The sequence below is a fragment of the Sinocyclocheilus grahami genome, unplaced genomic scaffold (genome assembly GCF_001515645.1).
Source record: "Sinocyclocheilus grahami isolate Dianchi unplaced genomic scaffold, SAMN03320097.WGS_v1.1 scaffold563.1, whole genome shotgun sequence".
Classification (NCBI taxonomy): Eukaryota; Metazoa; Chordata; class Actinopteri; order Cypriniformes; family Cyprinidae; genus Sinocyclocheilus; species Sinocyclocheilus grahami.
In genome coordinates this window covers 1,232,137-1,252,300 of record NW_015505742.1, presented here as the reverse complement: position 1 = coordinate 1,252,300, position 20,164 = coordinate 1,232,137, and the positions used below count along the sequence as shown (strand labels likewise).

General features: G+C 34.9%; 1 protein-coding gene across 1 annotated transcript; it reads right to left on the bottom strand.

Moving 5' to 3' along the window:
- Positions 1 to 5,903: 5,903 nt before the first annotated feature.
- Positions 5,904 to 9,820, bottom strand: LOC107556279 (motor neuron and pancreas homeobox protein 1-like). The gene is made up of 3 exons (XM_016239346.1): positions 9,391 to 9,820; positions 7,095 to 7,255; positions 5,904 to 6,269 (listed from the first exon to the last, which is right to left on the bottom strand). The coding sequence occupies exons 1-3, from the start codon at positions 9,818 to 9,820 to the stop codon at positions 5,904 to 5,906; spliced, it is 957 nt and encodes a 318-aa protein (XP_016094832.1).
- Between the last annotated feature and the right edge of the window lie 10,344 nt (positions 9,821 to 20,164).

Genomic DNA, 20,164 nt, shown 5'->3' with positions numbered 1-20,164 from the left:
CAATAGCTGGGTTTGTCCCTTTTTAACCCAGCATTTTTTTTTAGAGTGTAGGGTTCCCTTATGAAAATTAACCATGGTTTTACTACCAAAAAAACAAAAAAGAACACTTAGCTAAACCATGGTAACCACAACTCAGCTATGTTTTTGTTTCACTAACCATAGTTTAACCATGGCATTTGTAATAAAACTGTGGTTATACAAATAGTATAGTCAGTTTGGCCAAAAAACACTGTTACTACATTTTTACTATATTAAAACCACGGTTAATTTTCGTAAGGGTTGTTATTACTCTTCTGTTATAAGTATTTTCAGAATAAGGAGGAAAATTGTACAAGCAATTGCATCGACAAGAATCGTCTACATTTTCTTTAGAACGTTTGAAAAAGTCTAAACATTAAATTACCTGTTTATATTATGAAGAGTTCTCTATTCTTTTTCTATTCTATCTACTTTTTTCTTTTTATTTATTATTTTTAAAAAAACAACCTTGCAATGTGTACTGCATTAGACTTGTCACAGCACATATTATTGCTCTTTTGTTGATTTTGACTTCTTCAATCGTCCTCATTTGTAAGTCGCTTTGGATAAAAGCATCTGCTAAATGACTAAATGTAAATGTAAGAACTACTAACATGCAGCTTAAACAATTAGGTAAACATGTAAATGCATGAAAACTGTTGCACTTAGCAACACTTCATGGTTAATAGTCTTTTGCATTCTGTGATGTCTTCCTTTATTTCACCTTCCCTGCAAATAGGCCTATGGGAAATAATCACCACTTTGGATTATATCAAATTATCCACTGTAATAAACTGTAGTCCTCAGTATACCTAGAATCAGTTTTTGCTCACCACACTGAAAACATTTCAGAGATTTCAGAAATGGTATAGATTTTTAAAGAAAATGTAATTGGCATTTGCCTTTGCAAAAAACTTGCTAGTTCTCAGTGCTTTTAACAGGTTGTTTTTTCTAAGGTGTTTTCTTATGGGCCCAAATCAACAGAGTTCAAGTCAAAAATGATGTTCTGATCTCAAGATATGACTCGGGTCCCAATCTTCAATTTTTTTCAGCTATTTTATTGTCAGCCAAGCAAATACATTACCACTTGTGTTCTCTTCTCTTCTCTTCTCTTCTCTTCTCTTCTCTTCTCTTCTCGTATGATGCATGCAACTCCAAGGTCATGTGTTTGATTCCCAGAGGATGCATGAACGGATAAAATGTATACCTTGTAAGTCGCCTGCCAAATGTAATGCAAATGTTAATGTGCAATTTACCTAATCAGGTAGACTGTACGAGGTGTCCTTTTCTTGACTTTAAAACTTTTGAGGGTTTCATTGACAACTCTCAAGTTGTAAAGTCCTAGAATCTCCCAGCAGGAAGCGTATGTTATTTGCCTTACCCGGGAAATAAACCTGTGTAGTCCAATCTCTGAAAATGAGTAAACTCACTCAGACTGTCCTCGATGTCCCGGTCTGGTTGAGTTTTAACAAGGCAGAGGCACCTTTCTGAGGCCAGTTAAAAATGCATTTAATCACTATATAAACATGCTGTCCCGGAGCCCCCATGACAGCGAAGTTATGCTGTCTGCACTTGTTCTGCATTTAATCACTGCCCTCATACAAACGCCACAATAAAGTGCCTTGTTTCAGTCGTATTCCCATCATTTAGCTTTATTTGAAATTTATTTTCTGCTTTTTTGTCCATAAATGTAATAACCGTGATGACATCACCAGCAAGGGCCTGATTACTTTACTTCCTCTTCATTAACTTAATTATTTGACTATCAGTAAACCCGCCTGAGTAATTCATATTTGAGAGGCTGGGCTGTAAATAACCTCTTTCAGCTGGTTTATTATGGGCAGCACATTTGCAATTCTCCAGCATGTTAATCAGCCTCATTGGTTGTGTCTGAATCTGAAGGCAGCTGTCTTGTTGCCCATTAAAGGTATAGTTCATCCAAAACATTTTGTCATTAATTGCTCACCCTCATGTCGTTCCAAACCCGTAAGACCTTTGTTCATCTTTGGAACTCAAATTAAGATGTCCCTGCATATACAGCAACGCAACTGACACATTCAAGGCCCAAAAAGGTAGTAAGGACATCACTAAAATAGTGGTTCAACCATAATGTTATGAAGCTATGAGAATATTTTTTGTGCACAAAGAATACACAAATAACGACTTATCAGTCAGTCTTTAACATGCGTTCATGAGAGTACCACGACGCATGCACTGATGTCACATGGGGTATTTTAACGATGTCCTTACTTCCCTTCTGGGCCTTGAACATGTCAGTTGCATTGCTGTCTATGCAAAGTCAGCAACCTCTCAGTTTTCATTTGTGTTCCGAATATGAACAAAGGTCTTACGGGTTTCGAATGATATGAGTGTGAGTTATTATTCTGCTGTTCTGTGAGCTATTATTCTGTTAAACATAAATAATATATTTGTAAACATGTTTATACACGTTGTTATTTTTTAATATGTTGAAATAAATACATTATTATATTATAAGTAGGCATTCATTTGGGAAGAGTTTTCAAACATTAACCACTAAAGTTACGTCATAGCACACATTTTTACGCATCCACGCTCACAGAAATTGCGTAGGCCTGATGAGGTAACCATAACAACACTGTAAAAAAAATTCCGTAAAATTTACGGTAAAAAACCGACAGCTGTGGTTGAGGAAATACATCAACTTCGCACTGTCGATCGCCGGATCGGCTTTCACCGTGGACGAAGCGGAACCCGGGGTCGTCACATGTGGTTGCCGCAAGCCCGCCGGACGCTCCTTTGTCGAAACCGCCGGCCGTGCTGTTCTCAAGCCCGCCGGCCTCCGCTCACTCTAGGCCTCCTGCCTCCGCTCACTCTAGCCCGCCGTGTGTTTCGTTGTGAAAGCGAAACTACTTTTTTTGGTCTTCCAAAAGAGGACACGACTAGCAATCAGTGGTTAAGTTGTATTTACAACACTGTTCCAGAACACTTCACCCCAAATATTTGTGTGCAGCACATTTTATGGAGGACTGTTTCCTGATCCTGGTAGAGTAGACTACAATGCCGGCTGTTCTGACTCACAGACTTTTTCATTTAAAGGATTTGCCACTGATGATTCAAACGCAAGTTTTGAGCAGTGTAGAGTAGCGCTTATTTGTCATTTCTCCGATCACAAATGCAGACATGGTTTTATGTTTACGTGGCGCGATGCAACGCAATGCTAAAAAGACAGTATAAGTCATTATAATACATAATTATGTCCCCATTGGATGCAACAAATGCCTCGTTTATAATGGGTTTTAATGTTTTTGAATCGTCGCTCCGGGACATGGCCTGACAGTATGTTAAGGGGCGTAACATTTCCGTCACACGCTTGAGGTATTCAGTCAATCACAACGCACTGGATAGCTGGCCAATCAGAGCACACCTCACTTTCAGACCGATGAGCTTTGTAAAAATCGACACGTTTCAGAAAGGCAGGGCATAGAGGAGAAACAATAATGTACAGTATGTGGAAAATAATGTGTTTTTTGAACCTTAAACCACATAAACGCATTTCATTACACCAAATACACCAAATAATGTTATTTTTAGCAACATCGAATGACCCCTTTAAAGTCGTAGTGTAGCCTAATCTTCACGCTGTACAGAATGTTAAACAAATTTTACTTGAATTCCTACCTTTAGAGTCTAGACTGCTGTCTCTGAAAGCAAGCTTTATTCAGATTTTGAACACAATCATTTCCACAGTTTGGTTTTTCATTTCATTTATGTGCAGCTATTTACAGCAACAAATATAACATTACTATAGCAGTGTATCGACCTCCCTTGCATCTTTCAATAGAAATGAATGACAGACTTTGACTTTCTTAAATAACATTAAAGTGAACAAACATTGATCCACATATGAATGTAACCATGACATATAGAAATATACATGCCTCAAGCTCTTTTCCGTCACACAAGTAAATGATGCATATGAAAGGTGGAGAGAAGGTAAAAAAAATGGCATAATTGTAATGCAAATAAATATTTATATGCACCTTTCAACAAAACAAAAATATAATAAGTGAATTATAATACAATGTATTTCAAGCTGATGTAATGCCTTTTAGTTGTTTTGGTTTTACACCACATGAAACTACCTACATTTGAAAGACATGTTGGTATACTATAATGAGTGCATCCTTGTAGTTTTAGGAATTGATTGGATTATGAAAAGTGCCTGTTTCATACCACAGTGAAGTTTGCTGTGGATTGTGAAGGATTACCAGCTGCCTGAAACTCCACGACCACCAACTTTCTGACCTGGACATGGAAGCTGAAGCTCAAACTCACCCTCCAGAGAATCTCCAGGGGTAATGCATCTATTTCAGATCCGGCTTTGCTATTAATCTGTATTAAGTTACAGTAAGACGCTTACGTTATTTCTTTGGAATAATGTGCATTAATGAATCTTGCACAATAAGACCAGAAATGTATTAAGAAGGGTAATTTAGATTTTACATTGTCTCTTAAAACCAGCACTTATGAAAGTTTTTTTACAGAGTTATTGTATGTTTAGTGGAGGATTATTTGCAGCTGATAGTTATGAAGCAAAAGTGTTTTACTGCAAAAACTGCACGTCTGATGCTATTTACAATGAGCAAAAACAATAAATTAACATTTACATCTTGTAGAAACAAGACATAGCTCTCAGACATTGAATTAAAAAATTGTAATCAAAGCTCTTGTGAGCTGCCTTGCTGCCTAATTAAAATGAAACCTCGTAAGTGACTAATTTGAAATGCTCTACATAGGCAGCATTTCCATGTGCCACACAAATAGCACGCCTCATGTGAACAATTGATTCCAATAGCGGTTAAAATTGGAATGTTGCTAAGTTAGCAAAATGATATTCTATATAGCAAATATTAGGTAAAATAGACAATGTTAAATTGTTTATTATTTTTTATGGTATTGAATTAATAATATCTACACTACCATTCAAAAGATTGGGGTTGGATGTTTTAATGTTTTTGAAAGAAGTATCTTGTGTTCACCAAGCCTGCATTTATTTTTGTTTAAAAAACAGTAAAAACAATAATTTTGTGAAATATTATTACACTTTAAAATAACCATTTTCTTTTTTAATATATTGTAAAATGTAATTGATTCCTGATGCAAAGCTGAATTTTCAGCATCATTACTCCAGTCTTCAGTGTCACATGATCCTTCAGAATTCATCAAATGTTGATTTGATGAATAGGAAACATTTCTTCTGTATTATTATTATTATTATTGTTATATTTTGTATTGCATGTTGAAAACAGTTAAATATATAAATATTTATTAAATGTATTATTTATAAATATATTAAATATCTATAAATAAATACATTTATTTTTGTGAAAACCATGTTACCGTTTTTTATTTTTCAGGATTCTTTGATAAATGAAAAAGTTCAAAAGAACAGAATATAATTATTTGTTACACTATTCACTGTCACTTTTAATTAATTTAATGCATCCTTGCTGAATAAAAGTATAAATGCCCTTAAAAAAAAATCTTGATAACCCCATACTTTTGAACAGTTGTGTCTGTGTGTGTGTGTGTGTGTGTGTGTGTGTGTGTGTGTAGAGAGATTATGTGATGCCCTTTGCTGTCTACAAGTTTTGGAACACAACTTGAATGTTTATTATTATATTTCATGTTTACTTTGTATGAGTTTCAATGACCTGTACTTACCAACACCATCACAAATCGGTGAAATTAATTCTGGTGATTGGCTTTCGTGTGTCTATCGGTGACTAAATAGTTTGTCATTTATAGTCTCTGTTCTTTAATTTTACTGTTGCCACAGTCAGACCACAGTACAGGGCTGTAATGCTGCTGTGCATTTATGCAGTTTCAGTTTCAGTATCTTTTCATAACCCTGCCCCAATCTTCCTGTCGCCTCCTCCCACCTCCTCCATGTCGTCCTCAGAGAACGGGCTGTCGGGGTGGTATCTTAACGCAGACGCGTGGTGTAGAAAGTCTGTGGAATGTGGTACATTAAGGTTGTCGTTAATGAATTTGTGTTGCCCTTCCTCCTCATCTTCCTCATCCTCCTCCTCAATATCATCCTCTTCCTCGTGCTCCTCCACACTCTGAGCGATGGCCCTGCGACTGTCCCTTCCTGGCCTCTCATTGGTCGATTTGGTTCCCCCACGTTGACGATCGACCTCGGCCTGTTCTTTAGCCTTACGACTGCGTTTCCACTTCATTCTGCGGTTCTGGAACCAGATCTTGACCTGTTTTACAGACAATCCCATAAGTTTAGCAGCAAAATAACCATTTTCTACCAATAAACCAATAGAGAAGTATACAATAGAATTTATGGAATCATGTTTTTTTTTAGACACTACAGTGATGGTGATATGGTGTATGTTTTATCAATGTTTTATGTTTATTTTGTTTGTCCATTCTAATTAGTAGAATTTAAATACCACAATACTAACATGATATTTTTACTATTTTGTCAAGTGTAAAAAGCATACTGTTAATATGATAACCATTTTACATATATCATTTTTGAAAGAAATTAGTACTTTTTTTCAGGAAGGGTATATTAGAATTAATCAAAAGTGAGAGTAAAGACTTTTATAAAGTTACACAAGATTTCAATGTATCAAATAATCCCAAAGTTTCCAAAAAATAAATAAATAAATATATATATATGTTTTTTTTTTGTTTTGTTTTTTATAACTAGAAGTGTTTGAGTATCAAATCAGGATATCATTTCTGGAGGATCATGTGACACTGAAAACTGTAGTAATGATGCTGAAAATTCCGTTTTGATGATCTGAATGAATTACATTTTAAAAATATATTAAAATAGAAAACAGTTATTTATAATTGCAGTAATATTTCACAATACTGTTTTTTTATTATTAAATAAATGCAGCCTTGGTGAGCATAAGTAACTACTTTTAAAAACACTTAAAAATCATACAAATCCCAAAGCTTTGAACGGTCGTGTATCAAAGTACCATAATGTTGCCATTTTTTTCATAATCTAAAACCTCAGTTTACCATTAGTTCCACTCTTTCATCCTCTCACTTTCGCACTCCTTTACCTGTGTCTCGGTCAGCATGAGCGATGTGGCCACTTCGAAGCGTTTGGGTCTGGAAAGGTACTTGTTAAGTTTAAACTGGTTTTCCAGCTCCAGTAGTTGTTGACTGCTGAATGCTGTCCGCGGCCTACGACATTTACCCATCAAACCGGACTGGGGGGCGGCTGTAAGACAAATAGAAAGAATGTGGACATGAATAGATCGTAACAAATTATGAACAGATTACACACAAAAGACCTTTAAATGAATGTTTCTAATATGTTGTTTTGATGCTAGAATGAATCTATAATGTGTTTTGAGTGATTGCTATGTGGTTTCCTACTGGTCCAAGTCAAAATAAGCCACATTGAGGTGATATACTTTTACTCAGATGTGGCTCAGATCTTTAGGGTTAGGAGTTTGTTCAAGAGCACTGCTAACAAGTGCAATTATTGTGCTGCAGTTTAACATATCTTTATGCTGATCTAATATACACTTTAAAATAAGAGCATAAACATTCAACAGCATTTTTAGTTAAAAGCCACATCATTGCTAAAACTGTAAATCTGTTCCAAATTAATAACAGGCCTCTTGTGCCTGTATATAAAAATTAAGCACCAGCCAAAAGGGATGCAAGCAAGGTACTGTAATCCACATCTAGATTATTTTTATGAGATTTTTGTCTCTTTTATATAATGTCAAGGACTTGTAGGGTCAGACACACACACACACACACACACACACACAAAAGAAAGCCCGGGAATTTGCAGCTATCATTTACCATAATAGCTTTACTGCAGCTTATTGTTAAGAAGAAGCAGGGCTGGGCGGCCATAAAACGCAAGAGCAAGCCATTAACTTAATGAAAATTCAATGAACGCTTTTGGGATTTTATTGATGAACTACAGTATGTTTAAGGTGTTTGTTTATAGTTTTTCTCTCACACAAAGACAATTCCCATCGAGCTGACATTTATGGCTTTATAAAGAAGCCAAAAATAAAATTATATTATTACAGTTTGGTGTAAATCCTGGTAACACAATGTGGACCATTGTTCAGTTAGAGTGTCAGAATGACTTTATTGTTGAGTTGTCGTTTCTTTAACTATCCAAGGATAATATAATCTTTCAATCATGTCTATGAAGAGTGCAATGTCTGGTAAAATATATTGGCTATTCGGTTGTTCACAAAATATTATTGTTGTTTTTTGATTATATCATGTATTTAAAATTTCTGCTTTCAGTTTGTAAAAATATGTTTCCCTGTATTTTTCTCATTAGCTATTTTTAAATACATTTAAATTTAGAAAAAACGAATATGTAGCCATAATTTCCTGATACTGCCTTATCATTGTAATTCAGCAAACTAATTTCGCCACATGATTTCAGTTTAATAATCCATCAAACAGGAGTTATAAACATATCATAATTGCTTAGTGACAAATTAACTCCAGTTCTTTCAAGAGTCACAGGTGTGAAAGCACATCTCTCTCACTCTGTTTGCTTTTCCTCACCTTTGATTATGTTGAAAAGGATTTCATGAGCTTTTACAATATTTGCTTTCAAACTGACAATGGCGGTAATGCAACAAAATTTGGTGTATGACAGTAATGATGCTATAATGATGGAGGTGTACAAATAATAAGGGAGACCTTATCATGTTTTTTTTAATTCCCATTTATATCAGAGGCTTTTGTAGTTATTAATTACATAAAAACTGAAATTTGCTCATGTGCATTGGGCATTTCAAAACTGGAATAAAGCATTATTAAGTGAACTTTAATAACTTTGAAATAATATTATCATATTATATAATTCGGTGATATTTAAACAGGTAAATGTCAATAAACTTAAATCCTATATTTAATATTGTCCATATGTAAATGTACATCAACTTTTTGAACAGATTATTGTTGAATTATTAATGAAAGGTTAAAAAATGTCACTCAAATTTCATGAACAAACATTATTCAATCATATATATAATGCTGAACAGAATTTTAATTCATGCATTCAAAATAAAACTTTCATTATTCTTATGCACTGTAAAAAATATGTTTTAAAGGTTATTTTTTACAAATGATTGCAGTACGTTTTACAAGAAAATACTTAGTGTTATTTGCTGTTTCTTTGGTCTTTCACAGTTTTGCTATGAACTGTGAAATTTACTAGCGTTTCTGAGTGAAAATTGTTACATACACCTTTTGTTTTAGTGCATATTCGATTTTCTATGGACAGGAACTTTTGATGTTTCAAGGAATATGTCATGTTTATTAGCGACTTAAATTGTTACCCACTCATCTGAATGCTAGCCCACTCACAGGTGTATTCGGGCAGTCGTGGTACCATGATGCTAGCTCGTATCCAGTGCTCCAGCGGTAAAGATCCGGCCATCGCCGCCGCCTTCAGCTGCTCAGGGTACGGCTGCGTCAGCTGCGTAAAACCCGAGTACGCCAGGGCAGGGTGCTGACTTCCCAACGCTGAAATGGGGTACATGGGCGTCGTGTACATGCCTGGAAACGAAGTGAGTCCTGGGTGTGGGAGATTGAGCAGCCCAGGTTTAGGTAGGATTCCGGTTTGGAGGTGTATGGCACCGTGGGTCCCGCGCGGGGATGGAGTGTCGCCGCGCCTGCAAGACACCGGGCTGCCCGTCATGCTGTCGCTGCTCAGTCCAGGTGATACTTCTCGGGTCCCTCGATGTGGTTCTTCAGCCAGAAGGGCGTCGATCCTGAAGTTCTTTGATTTTTCCATTGCAACGCTTTTAGAGTGTTTGGAGTTGCAGGAAAACACTTGGATAGCTGCGTTTTACGCACGGATACATGCGTTTTAATCGCGATTACGGATACTTTCTGTTCTATTAAAACTTGGATATTTTGAGTTTAGTCTAACTGATATTTACCCATATGGAACCATGAGACGCCCAGAGTAATTAAAGCAGCCTATCTCTAAAACTTTAAGCACAAAAAAAAGAAAACTCTCCCAGAAAAGATATGATTCGCTTAATCGTACTGTATCTTGGCGCTCTCTCTTGTTTAGAACTGTATCTCTGTCATATGCTCTGCTCTCTGAACCTCCCCGCACGTTCACAGCTCACTCATAACGCCTGTGTGAGCGCTGATTGGCTGCAGAGGATGTCCTGCGGGAGTCGATCACTTGACATTTTTCTAATTAACTAATCATGCTGTAGTATAGACACTTCGAGCACGTCCTTGGACTGAGATGTGGTCCTCAACCAACATCAGAGCGGAGCCATATGCGAAGTTTCCAAAGTGCCTGTCATCAGGCGTCTCTCATCCTCTCTGGGGCTCAGCAGTAACTCAATTAATTGCAATTATTGCAAGTTTAAAGGTATCCCTAAATCATCAAAATTAGTTCAAATAAACAAGAATTTCTTGTCGCTAGGTTTATTTACTTATTAAGACGATAATGCTGATACGATTTCTGAGACCTGAAACATTTAAATCATAATTCTAAAGTAAATGTATAATATAAAATATAATGTATTATTATTATTACTATTATTCAATATCTGATTAAAAATGTATAATCTCACTGAGCAGTCCAAGATGTGTCCTACATATTAAAACTAATATGTGCTGTAATATGTTTTACGACTTATTTAAATAATCTCGGCTATAATATCAAGATAATTGCGTTTTACGACTTCACATTATATGTAGTCCATAAAATTGTGCATTAGCCTATATATTTATGATTGACTCTTATCTGTGCGTCAGATATTTGCAGCCTTAAAGGGTTTGATAAAAGTCTCCGTTTTTAGGTTGACCTATAATCTAAAAACCTCCTATGGAAACATCTGTATCTAAAGTAATTGATTTCATTGAAATATTTGATTATTTAGAATGACTACGTTTGCCAGACTGTTTTGATTTAGACAAATTAAATATTTTTAAATTAAAAGACAGATCAGGTAGAAATAGCTCTAACTGCATGCATCCAATATCCAATTTACAGTAGCCAGCATTAATAATAATAATAATAATATCGCATTTATTTATCTTTTGAGATCTCATTGCTTCATAAATACAATTCGCTGGTAATTTTCATGGACTTGAGCATTTATAATGAGGGGTCTTAAGATGCCTTTTAATCAATTTAAGACAGAACAGTCGGTTAGATACGAAAACGCAAACAAGAATAATCTCCGACCGCATAAACATCGTGAAATAAATAATCATCGTTTTAGAGTAAAAATAAAACAATATAGGCAAGGCTGCAAAGCCTGCAATCTTCTGTCTCCAAGTGCAAACACTCTATGCATTAGGCTACATGGGGGAAAATACAAATAATAAAGAGTTGTAGATCTATATAAAAGAAATAAATGAAACATGCAATCCATTCAAAACCGTCATTTCATCCATGGGCTGCTTGTCGTAAGCACGCAATAAATCGAGACGAAATGGATTGAAATTCGCAATTGTTATTTTAAATATTGCCTACACGAAACGGCAGCGGACGCTGGATTAATAACATGGAAACCCGTCTCTGCAAAGGGGACATGAGGCAGAAATGGATATTTTCGCCTTGACCCGAGAAGACTGGAGCGGCCCGCCCCTCTATCCCGCAAATGCGGTCCTGATGCAGGCTGCGTCTCCAAACCTAGTGTGTTCCCTAACTAGACAGCATGTTTGAGCAAGCATTAGATAATTACTGACGTAAACACACAGTCTACGCTGGTCATCTCTTTGATATTTCACATTATATGGTTTATATTGTATTTATATTGTACATTTCATACGACAACACAATGCACAAATTATGGTTTTACACGAGACATTTTTTCGATCTCTCTCTCTCTCCCTCTCTCTCTCTCTCTCTCTTTTTTACAAAATCGAAATGTATTTTTATTTAATAAATTTACAAAAAAAGAATGCTGTCCAGATAGGCAGCTCACAAGGTTTGAGACAAAGCCAGAGCTAATTTGCTGAAGAGAAATCAAGAGTTCTCCGCATATTCCCATGCAGCAACCTCTCCCTTCCCTCGGTCGTTGCGCTGCTTTTATGATTTAAAAGTAATTTAAACAGGCCGGCCACTGGTAAATCCGTCATTGGCACCCCGTGACAGAGGTGCGCAAATTAAATGAAGCATTAGATAATTACTGACGTAAACACACAGTCTACGCTGGTCATCTCTTTGATATTTCACATTATATGGTTTATATTGTATTTATATTGTACATTTCATACGACAACACAATGCACAAATTATGGTTTTACACGAGACATTTTTTCGATCTCTCTCTCTCTCTCTCCCTCTCTCTCTCTCTCTCTCTTTTTTACAAAATCGAAATGTATTTTTATTTAATAAATTTACAAAAAAAGAATGCTGTCCAGATAGGCAGCTCACAAGGTTTGAGACAAAGCCAGAGCTAATTTGCTGAAGAGAAATCAAGAGTTCTCCGCATATTCCCATGCAGCAACCTCTCCCTTCCCTCGGTCGTTGCGCTGCTTTTATGATTTAAAAGTAATTTAAACAGGCCGGCCACTGGTAAATCCGTCATTGGCACCCCGTGACAGAGGTGCGCAAATTAAATTGAATCAATCCAAGCGGTGCACGTTCTCTCTTTATTAGCTCAGGTCTGTCGCATGCTTTCCAGTGATTCAGTGCAATGACAGCCAATGCTAAACAAGACGGCTGAAAATAAAATAATATTTATATATATTTTTTTTTTTTTGGTTTACATTTTTAATTGAAATGTTTACATTTAAAACTGATTTACAGTATTTTGCAGAGGTAAGGTGAATTTTACCGTACACTCTAAGAAATGCTGGGTTAAATACAACCCAGTGCTGGGTAAAATAGGGACAACCCCAGCAATTATTTTTACACGGTAACTTTTTTAAACAGTAATTTTTGCAGTATATCATACAGTATATGTATTGACTGAATATTTATTAACATTAATTATTGTTTAATTACACATTCATTAATTAAATAATGTTTAATATTACACTCTAAGAAATGCTGGGTTAAATGCAACCCAGTGCTGGGTAAAATAGGGACAAACCCAGCAATTGGACTGTTTTGACCCAGCGGTTGGGTTAAATGTTTAACCCAACCTTCTGGGTAGTAACCCAACCGCTGGGTCAAAACAACCCAATTGCTGGGTTTGTCCCTATTTTACCCAGCACTGGGTTGCATTTAACCCAGCATTTCTTAGAGTGAAGGCTACTTTATGTCCAAATGGCCTTGTTGTTTCATAGGTGACTTAATGGGCATCTATACCTTTTATGTTTCAGTTAAGAATCAAGTTTGTCTCAGATGTTTAAGTTCCTTAATTGTTGATGTATAGAGCCGTAAATAAATGAATGTAGCCCAATAAATATAGTCCACATTATTTAGTCAATGACTTGATGAGAAATGTTTTAGTTTTTAATCAATATTCTGTTAGAATTTTCAAATTGACTACAGATGGGATGTTTGACATTTTTGAGATTATAGAAAGCTATTTATTTCAAGTTTTATATGGCCCAATGCTTATTTGAATGTTTATGTATAGTTTACATGTAAACATGCATGGACACAGTGCCTTAAAGGAATAGTTCACCTAAAAATGAAAAAAAAAAAAAAGTGCTGAAAATGGGAAGATGTAGACGAGTATCTTCATCTGAATTTTTTTTTTTTTTTGAAATTTAGCATTGCGTCACTTGTTCACCAATGGATCCTCTGCAGTGAATGGGTGCCGTCAGAATGAGAGTCCAAACAGCTAAAAACATCACAATAATCCACAAGTAATCCAACTCCAGTCCGTCAGTTAACATCTTGTGAAGCAAAAAGCTGCGTGTTTGTAAGAAACAAATCCATCTTTAGGCCGTTTGACATTTTAGAGGACAATTTTAGAAGGAAGCAATGGTTTAAAAGTTAGACATTTCTTAATGATTTACATCTACATCTTTGATGGCCAGAGGGTGAGTACATTTTCAGCAAATTTATATGAACTTATCACAGTTCATCAAGTTTCGATATGTCCTTCAAAGTCAAAGTTTATCATTTAATTTCAGGCCTGTAAACTTTAGTACCTGTCGCGTTTACGGAACATTAAAGGCCTTATCACCGATTACAGGCATATTTTGCTGTCATTATCGCAGCTCAGCAAAGATCACACAGCCGTGACCGGCGGACGTCTTAGTATCTCATGACCTCTCTTTGATCCTCTGTCTGAGTCAGCGGTTTCTTTTATTTCAGTGGAAATTAAACAGACGTCTGATTAGCATGACCCAAATTCCAATCCGGTACACACCGAACTCTTGGTAATTTTTATTTTGAACATATGCATATAAAACACATCACACTGCAAAAATGTTTTGTCAAGTTTGTTTGGAGCAATAATAATATCATGGAATAGTAATATTTGCTTGGACAAGCACAACCACTTATATCAGAAAAAGTCAAATCTAGTTTATTATTAGATGTTTTATTAAACGTGTGCCATTCACAAACCCTTTTAGTGTACCAACTTTTGAAAAATTAGCATGAGGTTTCATCTAATGCATTATACTAATTATTCTTGCTCTGAACATATCTCTGAGGACAGGTCCTTTCCTTGCTTCTGAACGCTGATAAATGTCCGGCTTTTACCCAAATGCCAGAAAGTAACTTAAAATCATTATTTATCAATGTTTTTGTCCTCGATTTGTACCTTCAGTGTAATTTGTGCAGCTAAACTTAATATGCTTTTATCTGTTGTGGCTGGGCTGGGATTAAATGATGTGGCTTTATTATGTTGATCCGATGGCTCTGGGATGGTTCAGGAAGTAGTCATTCGTTCAGATAAGACTCCTGTCCTCTCTTAGTCATTTTTACAGGTTATTTTTACACGGTAACTTTTTTTAAACATGGTCATTTTTGCAGTATATCATACAGTATATGTATTGACTGAATATTTATTAACATTCATTATTGTTTAATTACACATTCATTAATTAAATAATATTTAATATTACACTCTAAAAAATGCTGGGTTAAACACAACCCAGTGCTGGGTAAAATAGGGACAAACCCAGCAATTGGGTTGTTTTGACCCAGCGGTTGGGTTAAATGTTTAAGTCAACCTTCTGGGTAGTAACCCAACCGCTGGGTCAAAACAACCCAATTGCTGGGTTTGTCCCTATTTTACCCAGCACTGGGTTGTATTTAACCCAGCATTTTTAAGAGTGTAACATAATTTTTTTAAGAATGAAAATTGTATTGTTGACATTGCTTTTATTACAATACCACTTTTAAATGAACGTTTTAAATCATTGAACTCTTGGTTTGAGTGGATGACTCCAGGTGCATCCTGTTGGTCTTTTGTGAAAACAAAAGCTACAGTTCTTTTTTGGCATCATCCTCCAGGAAGTGATGTGGAGTGATTTGTACTAAATGCAAGTTTGAAGGTCTCACAAATAGTAAACAACATCATAATGTAAATAAACAGAGCAACAAGAAATAATACATATTATAATATGTAAATTAAAAGAAATTTGTTTGATCATTTAAAAATTGCAATAGATCAAGTTCTCATGTAAGAAAACTTTAAAATCCTGACTCAGAATGTCACTCAGAAAGTTTAGCTATTTATTTCATTATGGTAATTTTCTAGTCATTGTTCAATAATATGATATGATATGATATGATATAATTAATATGTGACCCTGGAGCACAAAACCAGTCTTAAGTCGCTGAGGTATATTTGTAGCAAAAGCCAAAAATACATTGTATGGGTCAAAATTATTGATTTTTCTTTTATGCCAAAAACCATAAGGATATTAAGTAAAGATCATGTTCCATGAAGATATTTTGTAAATGTCCTACTGTAAATATATCAAAACTTAATTTTTGATTAGTAATATGCATTGCTAAGAACTTCATTTGGACAAATTTAAAGGCGATTTTCTCAATATTTAGATTTTTTTTGCACCCTCAGATTCCAGATTTTCAAATAGTTGTATCTCGGCCAAATTATGTTCTATCATAACAAACCATACATCAATGGAAAGCTTATTGATTTATACAAATCTCCCAATTTCTCAATTTCGAAAAATTGACCCTTATGACTGGTTTTGTAGTCCAGGGTCACATATAATATAATATATCAATAATAACAATAAACAATAAACAATAACAAATTCACGTTTAAAGGTGTTACAAATAGTAAGCATTATAATAATCTTACAAAAAAGCAAATGAACATATTACAGAAATCTCTTTGATAATATCAAAATTGTAATAATTTTTATAGTGTAAGATAATGGTCTAAGATTATGTCAGTTTCTCACTCAGAAATGGCTATTTATTTTTTAAGTTTAGCTTTTTATTTCATCTTGATCGTTCACTTGTCATTGTTACATAAGCAATGCAAATGTAGTGTTGGTGTCTGGACCAGAGCCGGTATTAAAAAAAAAAAAAAAAAAACTTAAATTAAAACAGACAAGCATATTCTAAGCAAGTTCAAACGGTTCTGCAGATCAGGAATGAGGCACCTGTTTGTTTTTTCCATGCATGTAACAAACACACCTTATGTTTCCAGAGATGGTGTGAGGTTTATGGCGGTTTAATGGGCCGCCTTTAACAACCAGGTTTTGTTATGGCCCCGCACAAGGGCCTCATTGTGTGCTTGTAGATAAACAACCCATATTGTACCAATCACACACAAGAAGACATAATTACTTTCACTCTGATATGCCTGCTATCTCAACGCACCATTATCTCTTCCCTTAAGAGAGAAGACTGAGGGCTTTGAAGTTTCCTTTCTCCCAGTGTATCCTGCTCTCACTAATCTTTCATTATCTCCCTGCCTAGGCACTTACCTACAGCGTATGTGCTAATTGATGTTGGTTTTGCGATGGATTACAATAAATCGCCTTTGAAGCTGGCCGGCAAAATGACATATAAAGTCAATGAGGAAGTTAAAGTCATTAGCACACAGTAAGTGTGGCCTTTATTGGCTAATTTGTCTGAGAATGGCAACCTTTGGTTGGGATGAAGTCGGAACGCTTTCAACTTGTTACAGGGAAGTAATCGAGACCTATGTCTTATAATGTCAAATGTTAGTTCAAGGCAAGTTTGAGAGTAATTGAAAAAATTTACCTGCGCTGTTGCACAGAGTCACTGACAAGTGTTGCCTTTGGTTAGCTTGCATTATAAATGACTTCAATGCAAAATATTAAAAGCATTACATTTAAATTGATTATTGAATTCAGTGGATAATCTGATAATCGCTGCATAATCGCTGAATGACGTGGCCTTTGGTCTTTTGATTGCAAGTCATCATGATACTTGGTAAGTGTCATGCTCAGCTATATCATCCAAATTTTTAGTGTACTTCTAAGTGGGGCTTTACCATAAATAATAAAATGCGTAATAATTTGGTGCGTAATTTGTCCCACCATTTGTGAATAATACATGAATAATAAATACACACAACACACTAACAGTTATTTTAGCATGATTTATAAACTATTATAGTTTTTATTGATATTTTGAATTGGATTTTATTTTTATATTTTCACTTTTCACTTTGATTTTAGTTTAAGTTTTAGCTATTTTATGTGTGCTTGTAAATTGTATTAGTTTTTATATTTCTAAGTAAATTTTACTCTTTTTTTTAATGAGTTATTTTAATATTTTTAAACTATTATAGTATTAAAACATTTTGTATTAGTTTTTATCTTTAAAATATACATTTTCATTGTTTAGCATTTTATTATTAATGTGGTTTTGTCAGTTTTTATGTCATTTAATTTCAGCTTAAATTTATTTATATTTCAGTCTTAGTTTTAGTCATTTTCATACTTAAAATGTCTACTGTAGAAACAATTTTCACTCCGAAATTGCAAATAATAACAAAGAAATGGCAAATAACACCTTGAGCTAAATGTGAAATTTTCAGTTAGAAAATACTGAAATAGCATTTTCTTGTAAAGCATACTCCAATAACCTTTATTTACAATTTCAATAATAGTATATTTTCAGATAGTTGCCAATACAACCTTTATCATTTTCATGTAAGTTTAAGTTTGTAATCTCATATTCATATTATGTTTTATTTCAGCTTTATTTCAATTTCCAAAATGATTTTTAATAGTTTTAGTTAGCCACTTTTTTAAGAGGATATATTTAATGCTTTTCAGATATTTTAATTCTTTATCAAAAGCAGGATAATTCTGATACTAACCAATATGATTATTTTTGTTTCTCTGTATTAGTTTAATCCTAGACACAATGGAATTTCTGAGTATTTTGACCGAATAATGCAGCTCAAGTGATTCTCAGAGAAGGGTGAGAAACATCTCCAGCTTAGACATTGACCTCTCTTTGCCTCCCTATAGTCTGAAAGCTTTATCTCCACATCCTACGAGAGGACAACCCTCAGAGAACAATGCACCACCAGCCCTCTCTATTCTTCCATTGTCTCACTCACACGTTCCCTCTAATGACCTGCGAGAATTGAAGACTTCCCAGACAACAATTGGGACAGCTCACACAGCGCCTAAATGGCTTGATTAATGATATAGACATGTTATGTTAAAATGTGAGTGTGTGTGGGCAGCAGATGTTGACACCATCTATTAACCACTTCAATTTGTCCATGGTAAAAATTTGCACGGATATGTACAAACAGGACATCTATTTAACCATATACAGAAAAGTGAACACCAGAATGTCTGATTATGATAAAGAGTGAAAGAACCATCTGATGGACCAAAATTGACATTTTGGTGGGCATGTGTTGAGTTGAAGTATTTGTGGAAAAAAATTTATTTTCAAAAGAAACAGTTGGTTGTATCAGTGATCTTTGTCAAGGTTCGGTAAAATTTTGAATTCTCAAGTTTTAATTAAGCAATATAGGCTTTGAAAAAGTACATTTTACTCAAGTTATAATCACAGGGGCAGATTATTGATTAATTAAGACTTTTGCACGGTTCCTTACAGAATATGACCTCCATATGGCTAATCTGATATAGTAAACTTAAGTGACGTGACATATGGCCAAGTATTAGTGCTTTGCATTTAACCCATCCTAAGTGCACACACACCGTGAACACACATCCAGTGGGCAGCCATTTATGCTGGGGGTTCGGTGTCTTGCTCAAGGGCACCTCAGTCATGGTACTGAAGGTGGAAGAGTACATTCACTCCCCCCACCTACACGCCGGTATGAGACTCGAACCCACAACCTTTGGGTTACAAGTCCAACTCTCTAACCATTAGGCCACAACTTCCCCTTGCTCGGTAACTTATCTGGTACAACGCTGCACTTGTTAAAATGGCACGGTTGCTTCAGCAAATGTGTTTTTATCTCACGTTTGCTTTTGTTAACACTATTGGTTAGAATTAGGGTAGGATTTAGTGTTGGTAGTAAATTAATTTCAAACACAATAGATCATTAACCTTTTAGCGCCACTCACTGAACATTTCATTTCTGAACTGCCGCGATACGAACATCATAATAAAAGTTTTAGACATTTACCTGCAGATTTCACTTTGAAAGTATTGCGAAAGCAGCGTAATATCATTTAGCAGAAATGTGTTTTTATAGATTATGCAAAAATAGAAATTCTGGTCACCCAAAAATGAACGTTTTTGTCATCATTTATTTATCATTTATTGTAATTTCAAAACTGTGTGATTTTCCTCCTTCTGTGAAACTCAAAAGAAAATATTTTAAAGTTGGGTCCAAACTATTTCTCCATTGACTTTCATTGTAATGTAATGTAATAAAATAAAATACAAAAAAAAAAAATACAAAATTAATAAAATAAACTATAAAATAAAATAATGAAAAAGTTTGGAACAGTTGTCATAGTTTTCATTTTTGGGTAAATTATCCCTTTAAAATGAAGCAATACAGTAAGGAATTGTTGTTAGATAACCTAAAAAAGTGGTTAATCTAAATCTAAATTAACTGGTTTATTTATATAATTTAATATGACTGAATCAAACAATTAACATAAACGGAAGTCATTTTTATCAGCCAGATCAGGAAGAAATGGCTGTTGTTATCCTGTGGGCTGTATGTCAAGATAACCATATACAAATGTTCATCCTAAAATAAAAAGCGAAAAAGGTTCCTTAGAATATTATTCTAAGGAA

Bases quoted from the DNA above. Each gene is read 5' to 3' on its own strand.
- LOC107556279 (XM_016239346.1), bottom strand. From the start codon at position 9,820: ATGGAAAAATCAAAGAACTTCAGGATCGACGCCCTTCTGGCTGAAGAA. The intron at 7,256-9,390 runs GTGAGTGGGCTA...TTTGTCTTACAG, and splicing joins ACGACTGCCCGAATACACCT to CCGCCCCCCAGTCCGGTTTG. The intron at 6,270-7,094 runs GTAAAGGAGTGC...TCTGTAAAACAG, and splicing joins TCATGCTGACCGAGACACAG to GTCAAGATCTGGTTCCAGAA.